Here is an 11,429-nt window from a genome sequence, read left to right as displayed (position 1 = left end):
ATTTTAAAGCATGCAATATTCCTTTGTTCTGTTCAAAAGACTGTCTCTTTGTCTATGTAAATCTTCCTCATGAGTGCAATTAAGCTCTGGAATTCCCATTCTTCACCATATTATCCATAATTTGTTATAATCCACACAGCCTTTGCATGCTCAATAAAACACAGGAAAATTTGGAATTTTTAAAGGTGCACAAATGATTGTTATGCACTTTAGCCTTTTAGAACCATTTATCTCTTGCTAGAGACTGAGGACTAAAGTGAAAAAGGCTTATGCATTGGTTTTATGGGTAGGAGTTTATCACTGTTCACAAGGTCAGTATGTTGAAAGAGAGACACTTTCACACTTTTAAACCCTTTGTAGCTCACAATGGTAATGTAACATAGCACACAGATGGTAATTGCACAGCTATGCTCCTATCTCCAATGCATAGGAGTCAAATAGTTTGCATAGATTAAATGTCAATTAGATTATACTGAAAAACTAATATTCAGAATAATGAAAGTCAATGAAAACTCTGCAAGAAGTTCACAGTAAAGTCCACAGCCATTTTTAGTACTGAATTTTAACTTTAACTTATAATTGAATGAAGACATTTCCCAGAGCTTCTTGTCTGACAGCCACAATCTCAATAATAAATCCCTGCACAAGTAAAAAAGCCAGAGGTGGAACATTTATCTCAAATAAAGAAATAGCACCCTGAATTTTGGTTTTTATTATATGTATTAAAATTTTACTTATGAATAAAATCACTGGAAATTTAGGATAGATTAACAGCCAAAGTCTTTTTTTTTTCTCAGTAACTTAACACTTACATATAAGGTTTATATAAAATAACAGATGCTCTTAACACTTCATCTTAACAGTTTTAAAATAATTCATCTTAAATATGTCAAGAAGTAGTAAAATCTGCAGGGAAGTAAAATATATTGAAATAGATAAGGATAGCCTAGATTTTAGTTTAGTATCTTTAATTCCTTCCATTCAATTCCCTGCTTTCTGAGTTATGTTCTATCCAAAGAAGGCCGTGCACTTTACTTTTTAAATTATCTTACAAGTATACATAAGTACAATATAAAAATAAAAGGAAAAACCAAACAAACATCCTGCCATGGAGTAGATTTCTATTCATAGCAACCCTATAGCAAATGTAAATTTTAAATAATCAGAAAATACAAAGATAAAAGTAAAAATCCACCTATATCCCCATCCAATGTTATACTCCTGTGTTATAACTAATTATTTAGTTAAAACTGTTCAACAACTGTTCTTCCCACTATTTTTTTTTTTTTTTTTGCAAAGTAAGTATTCTTCTGTCACCTCTTTATTCTTCTCAGTATAGCATGGACATTATTCCATGTTAGTACCAACCTCATTGTTATTAACTGTTGGAGGTCCTTATTAAAGTATGGATTCTATCAATTTTTATTTAGCTTTTTCCAATTTAGGTTATCTCCAGTTCTTAAACATGATCAATAATGCTTCTGTGAACTAAACCCACTTTGACATAAATCCTTGCTCAGTATCAAAAGTAACCTTTTTATTTCTAAAAACAGAATTTCAGGGTCAAAACTATTTATATTATAGATTCTGATAAATGCTGTCCTCCAGAAATTTGCACCCATTTGCACTCCCGCCAACAATGCCTATGAGAATTCTATTTCTAATACATTGCCAGGTCTGGATAGACCCAATCTTTTTCCTTTTTAACTTTTGGCAAAAATTATCTCATTTTTATTTTAAATTGCAGTTCCTAATTAGTAATGAGATTCAAGAGTTTTTTCCATGAGACCTTGGGGCACAAACTAAAAAGCTAGCCACAGGAACCCAGCTAGCAGCTCTGCAGAAGAAAAACTGGAGAGCTCTTCTGTAAAGATTAAATCAAACCACATCCACAGCCACTGAGGCAATTCTGACTTATAGCAACCCTATGGAACTTAGGCTGAGGACTAAAGTGAAAAAGGTTTATGTACTGGCTTGATGGGGAGGAGTTTAAATACAGTAATTGGAAGGAATGGAGAAGTAGAAGTTAAATAGTTGCTGCTGATTCTGCAGACACCCTGCTGTTGTTTCTAGGTGCTGTCAAGTCATTTCTGACTCAGACGACCTTACATAAAATAGAACGAGAAACACTGCCCAGTTGTGAGCCATCCTCACAATCATTGCCATGCTTAAACCTATCATTGCAGCCACTATGTCAGTCCATCTCTTTGAGGAAATCCAAAGGGTTTCCAAGGCTGTAAATCTTTACAGAAGCAGACTGTCTCATCTTTCTCACAGAGCAGCTGGGGGGTTCAAACCGCCAACCTTTTGGTTAACAGCTGAATACTTTAACCACTGCACCACCAGAACTCCTTCTATAAAAATTGCAACAGCAAAACAACAACAACAACAACAAACCCTATGGGGGCAGTTCTAATCTGTTACATGGGGTCCATGACTCAGACTCAATTATACAGTACCCAACAATAGCTATCTGTGAGTTTTCCATTGCATTTCCTTTAAATGGTCTTTTTCTTAGTTTGGTAAGACTTGCAGATATTTTCAATAATTATGTAATCATACTTACAAAACGTTTTGAGCTGCCTTTGATTTATTGAAGGAGTCCAAGAGCTGGACTGTATGAAGAAGAATCGTGGCATCAGGATGGAAGGAAGACTCATTAACAACTATCAATGTGCAGATGACACAAGCTTACTTGCTAAAAGTGAAGAAGACTCGAAGCACTTACTTTGCTGATGAAGATCAAAGCCTATAGTCTTCAGTATGGATTATACCTCAACATAAAGAAAACAAAAATCCTTACAACTGGACTGATAAATAACATCACAAACAATAGAGAAAAGATTCATTTTACTTGGATTCACAATCAACACTCAACACCCATGGAAGGAGCAGTCAAGAAAACAAACATCATATTGCACTGGGCAAATCTGCTGCAAAAGACCTCCTTAAAGTGCTAAAAGGAGCTCTGGTAGCATAGTGGCTAAAGCACTTGACTGCTAACCAGAAGGCTGGCGGTTCAAACCCACCAGCCACTCCTCGGAAGGAAGGTTGAGCAATCCTACTTCCGTAGTGATACTGCCTCGGAAACCCAAGGAGGGGTCGCTATGAGTCGGGGCGGACTCGACGGCAAACAACAACAACGTAATAAATATTGGAATCAGGAATTTAAAAAAAAAATCATTGGGAATTAGGTTACACTCCCTGCCCCCTCACAGATATACATACATATTTATAATGTCAGTTTTGTTTAAATCTTTTTCTGAAAATGTTTATATAGTCCAATTTCATTTTGAGAGCAAATACTTTGTGTCTAAAATTTTTTGAGGGATTGTAACTTTTATTTAAAATATTGTGTTTTCTTTTTGAATTCTACCTTGTCAGAAATTAATACCACAACTTCTTCTTGTCATCGTGGTTACCACTTAGCTGAAATATATTTATTGTCCATATCTTCAGCATAATTTTCTATTTTTTTTAGGTTTAGGTTTATAGTAATGCTAATATGGGTAGATTTTGAAATACATTGCTTTTTTCTCCCACTTTTCAAAAACATTTTACTTTGGTATTTTTTTTTTTTTTTTCATTTTAAGGAGCTTTTTAAATGTGAAAGTAATATAAATCTGTGGTGAGTAATACTTCATATTATAATGAAGTGAAATAAATAATTTTCATTATCCATTAAATAATTTTGAAATTACTCAGGTGATATACATATTCTCATAAAAATGCTACTGAAATATATGGAATAAAAATTAAAACCTTGTTTTATTTTTCCACCATCTTCTTTATATTCCTCACAACATGCGGATGAACTGGTAGTTCACTGAGGTGACCGAAATTCATAGTTTGAGAACCAAGGTTTTAGAGAATTCTCTACCTTCTTTGGTTATTAGGAGTCCATACGTGGTACAGACAGTTAATTATCTTGACTGCTAATTGAAAGTTTGGAGAGTCCAGTCCATCCAAAGATGCTGTGGAAGAAAGACCTGGCAATCTACTTCTGAAAAAGCATCCATTGAAAACTCTATGGAGCACAGTATGACTCTGACACACATGGGTCACCATGAGTCTGGGTTGACTACATGGGCAATTGGTTATATACATGTATAACACTTCTTATACAGGGTGATAGTCAACTGTGAAGGAAATGTATCAAGTGCTGAGGAGCAAGGATATCTCCTTGAGGACTAAGGTGCGCCTGACACAAGCCATGATATTTCCAATTGCCTCGTATGCATGTGAGAGCTGGACAATGAATAAGGAAGACCGAAGAAGAGTTGATGCTTTTGAGTTGTGGTGCTGGCAAAGAATGCTGAAAGTACCATGGACTGCTAAAAGAACTAACAGATCTGTCCTGGAGGAAGTGCACCCAAATTGCTCCTTGGAAGCAAGAATGGCTTTGGTCATGTTGTCAGAAGGGACCATTCTCTGGAGAAGGATGTCATGCTTGGTAGGGTGGAGGGTCAACGAAAGAGGGGGAGGCCTTCAACGGGATGGATTGACACGGTGGCTGCGATGATGGGCTCAAGTATAGCAGGGATTGTGGGGATGGCGCTGGATCAGGCAGTGTTTCGTTCTGCTGTGCCTGGGGTCACTATGAGTCGGAAACGACTCAACAGCACTTAACAACAACAACAACAACATACAGGGCCACTTCTTATACAGTGAAAACTGTGAGATCTAGAACTAGACAGACTGCCTTGTATTTTCTGGATTTTGCAAGTTTTCCACGTTTGATAAAGTGCACTCTTACCATTTTTGTATCACTCTCTACTGCGGAAAATTATAGATAGGGTCACTTAATGTTGTTGGGATAATGGCAGACCACATACAGGTCTGTAGTCCTAAAAGGTTATGGAGGAGTTCAGAAATCCCTATTGGACTCATGGTTTGCTGAGTACAGAGGTGTGATCTGTCTCTTACTGGCTGTGGGCTATGTGTCCACCCCAGTCCTGGGGCTGCAGGGGGAGTGGATCCTGTCTCACCACATTTCTTAGGCTAAAAGCAAGCAGTACTGAATGAGCTGCTTAGCAGGATGTCCTTCAGAGGCTGCTGCCTTACTCAGCTCAAGAGCCCTGTGTAAGATGCCCCTACCCAAGGTTAACAGCTGCTTAAAGGCCTATGCTGCAGTGATGGAGGGAGGAGGAACAAGAAAAAGCCAGGGGAGGATGCGGACAAGGGGCAGCAGGACCAGAGGTGTTTAAAGCCAAGGAGGGGCAGGGGAAAAGTACCCAGGGAGGAAGGAAGGGGAGGCAGCTGGTGGCAGGACAGGAGGCTGCCTGCGGGATGGCAGGTGCACGCTGTAGCAGGTGAGCTGGGTGGGTCAGGGCCAGAGACCTGGTGGCAACCACACAGGTGGCAGTAGATCTGAAGTTTTCACACAATCTCTCAGCCTGGTGATGGCAAATGGCACTGGGCCTGACTGGTGACCATGCTGGTGTGTAAATTTGAATAACAGTAGTATTAATTTCCTTGTAGGTGTGTGGATATTATCCTATCACTGACAGCATTGTACTTCAGGATAGATCTTGAAACATTGTTTGTAATGATGAATATCAGGCCATTCCTCTTCAATTTGTCATTTTCTGCAGAGTAGATCATATTGTTGTCTGATTCAAAATGGCCCAAACCAGTCCATTTCAGCTCACTAATGTTTAGGGTATTGATCTTTATGCATTACCTTTCATTTTGGACAACTTCCAATTTTCTTAGATTCATACTTTGTACATTCCATGTTCTGATTATTAATGGATGTTTGCAATTGTTTCTTCCCATTTTGAGTTGTGCCCCATCAGCAAATGGAGGTCCTCAAAGCTTTACTCCATCCATGTTATTAAGGTTTACTCTACTTTGAGGAGGCAGTTTTTTCCCAGTCATATTTTGAGTGACTTCTGACCTGAGGGACTCATCTTCTGGCACTATATCAGACAATGTTTCAGGGCTATTCATAAGGTTTTGCAGTAATATATAAAACAGTGTTTCATCAAGGATGAGGAAATTGAAAATTTTTACCAACTTCTACAGCTGAACTTGACCAAACATGCAATCAAGATGTATTGATGATTACTGGTAGTTGGAATGTGAAAGTACAAAACAAAGAAGAATCACCAGTAATTGGGAAATATGGCCTTGGTGATAAAAATGATGCTGGAGATTGCATGATAGAATTTTGCAAGACCAATGACTTATTCACTGCAAATACCTTTTTCAACAACATAAATGGTGCTATACATGTGGACCTCACCAGATGAAATAGACAGGAATCAGTTCCACTACATCTGTGGAAAGAGATGATGAAAGCTTAATATTTTCAGCTAAAACAAGGTCAGAAACTGACGATAGAACAGACCAGCAGCTGCTCATATGCAAGTTCAATTTGAAGCTGAAGGCAATTAGAACAAGTCCATGAGAGCCAATATATGACCTTGATTATATTCCAACTGAATTTAGAGACCATCTGAAGAATAGATTTGACACAGTGAACACCAGTGACAGAAAACCAGACAAATTGTGGCAAGACATGAAGAAAGCAAAAGGTCATTAAAAATAATAGGAAATGAAGACAAGATGAAAATGGATGAGAAAAGAGACTCTGAAACTTGCTGTTGAATGGAGAGTAAACCAAACCAAACTCACTGCCATCAAGTCCATTCCAACTCATAGCAACCCCCTTTGGGTTTCCAAAACAGTAAATCTTTACAGAAGTAGATTACCCAGTTTTCCTTCCATGGAGTGGCTGGTGGGTTTGAACCGTCAACATTCTGGTTAGCATTCAAATGCCTTAGGCACTACACCACCACAACTCCTTTTGAATGGAGAGTAGCTAAAGCAAATGCAAGAAATGACAAGATAAAATAGCTGAACAGAAGATTTCAAGAAGCAGCTCCAAAAGATAGTCAGTTATTATAATGAAATGTGCAAAGACCTGGAGTTAGAAAACCAAAAGGGAAGAATATGCTTGCCTTTTCTCAAGCTGAAAGAATTGAAGAAAAAATTCAAGCTTTGAGTTGCAATGTTGAAAGATTCTGTGGGGAAAAATTGAATGATGGAAGAGACATCAAAAGAAGATGGAAGGAATACACAGAGTCACTGTACCAAAAAGAACTGGTCAGTGTTCATCCATTTCAAGAGGTGGCATATGATCAAGAACCAAAGGTACTGAAGGAAGAAGTTCAAACTGCATCGAAGGAATGGGCAAAAAAAAACAAGGCTCCAGGAATTGACGGACAACCCAGTGAAATGTTTCAACAAACGGATGGCATGCTGGAGGCACTTACCTGTCTATGCCATGAAATTTGGAAGATAGCTACCTGGCCAACTGACTGGAAGAGAACCCTATTTGTTAGATCATCTGTTAGATGATTTAACAGAATGTGGAAATTACGAAATAATATTACTAATATCATATGCAAGTAAAATTTTGCTGAAGATCATTCAAAAATAGTTGCAGCAGTATAATGACAGGGAACTTCCAGAAATGCAAGCTGGATTCAGAAGAGGATGTGGAATGAGGATGTCATTTCTGATGTCAGATGGATCTTGGCTGAAAGCAAAGAATACCAGAAAGATATTTTTCTGTGTTTTATTGACTATGCAAAGGCAGTTGACTGTGAATCATACCAAACCATAACATTGAGAAGAATGGGAATTCTGGAACACTTAACTGCTCATGAAGAACCTGTACATAGACCAAGACACTATCCTTTGAACAGAACAAGGGGATACAGCATGGTTTAAAATCAGGAAAGGAGTGTTTCAGGGTTGTATCCTTCCACCATGTTATTCAATCTGTATGCTGAGCAAATAATCTGAGAAGCTAGACTACGTGAGAAAGAATACAGTGTCGGGATTGGAGGAAGACTCATGAACAACCTGTGATGTGCAGAAGACACAACCTTGCCTGCTAAAAGTGAAGATGACTTGAAGCACTTATTGATGAAGATTAAAGACTACAGTCTGCAGTAAGAATTACACCTCAACATAAAGAAAATGAAAATCCTCACAACTGGGCCAATTAGCAGCATCATGATAAATGGAGAAAAGACTGAAGTTGTCAAAGATTTCATATTATTTGTTTCCACAGTCAATACCCATGGAAGCAGTAGTCAGGAAATCAATCAGAGTTATATTACATTGGGTAAATCTGCTGCAAAGACCTCTTTAAAATACTGAAAAGCAAAGATGTTTCTTTAAAGACTAAGGTACACCTAACTTAAGCCATGGTATTTTCAATCACCTTATATGCATGTGAAAGCTGGACAATGAATAAGGAAGACTAAAGAAAAAGTAATGCTTTTGAGTTGTGGTGTTGGCAAAGAATACTGAGAGTACCATGGACTGCCAGAAGAACAAACAAAACTGTCCTGGAAGAAGTGCAGCCAGAATGTTTCTTGGAAGTGAGAATGGCCAGACTTCATGCTACCTACTGTGGTCATGTTGAAATAAGACCATTCCCTAGAGAAGGATATCATGCTTGGGAAAGTGGAGGGTCAGTGATAAAGGGGAAGACCCTCAGCGAGGTGGATTGACACAGTGGCTGTAACGATGGGCTTACGTATAGCAAGGACTGTAAGGCTGATTCAGGACTGGGCAGTGTTTTATTCTGTTGTACATAGGGTCACTATGAGTCAGAGCCAGCTCAACGACACCTAACAACAACAACATAACTGTGTTGGGTTTTATTGACAATTTGATCCAATTCATGTATCTTTCAAATATTCCTAAATATTTGGGCTTATAAGTTTTCCTGCTCTGTGGTTTCATATTTTTATATTTTTTCTATTATTTTAATGAGACTTTAAGAGAAAGGAGATATGCATTTAGTCAGCTTCCTTTGAACAGAAGTTTACAATTAAAAACAACAGAAAAAACTGAAAATACTAAGAATAATTGAAGATGCTTTTTATTGTATTATAGCACACATAAAAATCATATATTTGAGTAAAATTCAGTATTTTATTCAAAATTAGAATCTATAAATATAAAAGTATATTTTTAGTGTTTAAATTGCTAACCACATATATTACTTACTTAAGAATTTTTAAAATTAAGGAAATATTTAGGTATACACTGAATCCCAAAGTGGGTAAAAAAGAATGATCTATTAAAATTAATATGAATCAAAACATACTAAAGCTCTTAATTAAAGAAAAGTTATTGCAGATTAAGAAAACATAGTATATGCTTATTTTATGTCAGTTCCCTTTCCTCATTTCATATTAAAAAATGACATACTTTCCTCTCACTGCTTCCAATACAACATGTAAAAATCCCAGATACACATTACCTTAAAGTTTTATCTCCCCTAATATTATTTGATCGTAAAGTTCTTTGGTCAATGGAACATACGATTTTTTCAAGTTATCCATAAAGTAAAGTGGATCAGAAATTTTCAGCAGGTTAAATCCTTCTTCTGCCAACTGAAACTTCGGTAGTTTGAATGTACCTGTTGTTTCCATTTTTTCCTATAAAACAATGATCATTATGAGTAGAATAATTTCACGTTATCTATAGTAGTTATAATATGTAAATAAAATATTTAAATAATATACACTATAATGTTTCATTGTAACTCTTTTATATAGAATCAGCATCTCAATGTTTATTAATAATATCTTTAAACATTAGGAATAAAAATGCTCTCTAGAACATTTAAATGTTTAGCTCAATTTATACTGAACTTTGTTCAAATAATAAGTCATTCAATATTTAAGAATTATGAACATAAATCAACAAATTGATTATAAAATCAAACCAGATACATTGCTGTTGAGTCGATTCTGACTCAGCAATGTTATAGGACAGAGTAGAACTCCCTCATAGATATTCCAAGGCTATAAATCTTTACAGAAGCACACTGCCCGTGGGCAGCTGTTGTATTTGGTGTGTTTGAACCATTGACCTTTCAGTTAACAGCCAAGCACTTCAATCACTGTGCCACAAGGGCTACTTTGATCACAAGTATGTCTAAAACTCGTAAGCTTATCTCTTCAATTCAAAATCAATTCAATACTATGTAGAGAGATTCTTCTTGGACACTAAGGAGATATAAGCTATGGAAAACAGCAATTTCTGATACAAGTAGACATAAATGTATCCCACATGACTTATGTATCCCATGAGAACCAAAGGGGATAGAACAACAACACTGAACCTATTGCTGTCAAGTGGAGTCATTCCAACTCATGGCGACTTCATGTGTGCAAAGTGGAACTGCTCCATTGGGTTTTTCAAGACTGTGACCTTTTGGAAGCAGATCTCTATATCTTTCTTCCAACGTGGTTCTGGTAGAGAGTGCTCTAAAACCTTGGTTCCCAAACTATGCACTTGGAGCACCTCAGTGAACTTCCAGAGCCCCCATAGGATATTTTAAAATTTCAAGGAAAATCCAGCAACATCTTTGGTCACCACTCATAAACTACTAGCTCGAGGTAGTTCACCCTTCCCACATTAGTTTGAGATACATTCTTTTCAATGATGTCATTCGTATCTTTGTGAGGCTGACCATTTTGGTGGTTGTTGTGATAGAAAGCAAGTACCACCAAAAGGCTGGAACCCAAAATTAGGCTGGCTCTGTCCAGTCCAATCTAATTCCAAGTTTTCGAAAGAATATATCTTACTATTTATTAACTGTGGCTATTTGAAAGGAGTTATGATGGTGTAAAGGAGCTCTGGTGGTGCAGTGCCTAAGGCATTTGACTGCTAACCAGAAGGCTGGCAGTTCAAACCCACCAGCTGCTCTGGGGAAGAAAAATGGGGCAATCTACTTCCATAAAGATTTACACCTCAGAAACCCAGACAAGGTCACTATGAGTTGGAATTGACTCCATAGCAGTGAGTTTTTTTTTTTTTTTAATGGTGGTGTATTGGTTAAGACATTTGGCTGTGAATGAAAAGGTTGGTGATTTGAGCCCACCAGCTGCTCTGCGGAAGAAAGATGAGAGAGTCTGCTTCCATAGAGTCACAGCCTTGGAAACTCGATGGGGTTTGCTATGAGTCAGAATCCACTCAATGACATTGAGTTTAGTTTGATGGTTATTTAAAAATGGAAACATTATTTTATTTTTCTTTAGATTTATATACATTATATTTTCAAATGGCTACTAATTTATTATGATACAAATGCTTATTAAGGGCAACCTACTTCTGTAGTGATACTGCCTCGGCAACCCAAGGAGGGGTCGCTATGAGTCGGGTCCGACTCGACGGCACATAATAACAACAACAACAACAACTTGATAAACAGGGGAGCTCTGGTGGCATAGTGTCTAAGCCATTTGACTGCTAAGCAGAAGCCTGATAGTTCAAACCCACCAGCCACTTCTTGAAAGGAAGATTGGGCAATCTACTTCTGTAGAGATACTGTCTTGGAAACCCAAAGAGGGGTTGTTATGAGTCGGAATTGACTCTATGGCAGTGAGTTTGTT

The 11,429-nt window shown here is 37.4% G+C and overlaps 1 protein-coding gene across 1 annotated transcript in view; it reads right to left on the bottom strand.

The window, feature by feature from the left end:
- Nucleotides 1-9,290: 9,290 nt before the first annotated feature.
- Nucleotides 9,291-11,429, bottom strand: part of SLC27A6 (solute carrier family 27 member 6) — a 152,828-nt gene continuing 150,689 nt past the window's right edge. Inside the window, exon 10 of the mRNA XM_007947459.1 lies at nt 9,291-9,467. Within this exon, the coding sequence (XP_007945650.1) occupies nt 9,291-9,467 (177 nt within the window). The remainder of the gene's footprint in view (nt 9,468-11,429) is intronic.

The sequence above is a fragment of the Orycteropus afer genome, unplaced genomic scaffold, assembly GCF_000298275.1.
Source record: "Orycteropus afer afer isolate SDZICR_OR568_19922 unplaced genomic scaffold, OryAfe1.0 scaffold00185, whole genome shotgun sequence".
Taxonomy (NCBI): domain Eukaryota; kingdom Metazoa; phylum Chordata; class Mammalia; order Tubulidentata; family Orycteropodidae; genus Orycteropus; species Orycteropus afer.
This window is presented reverse-complemented; position numbering and strand designations above follow the sequence as displayed.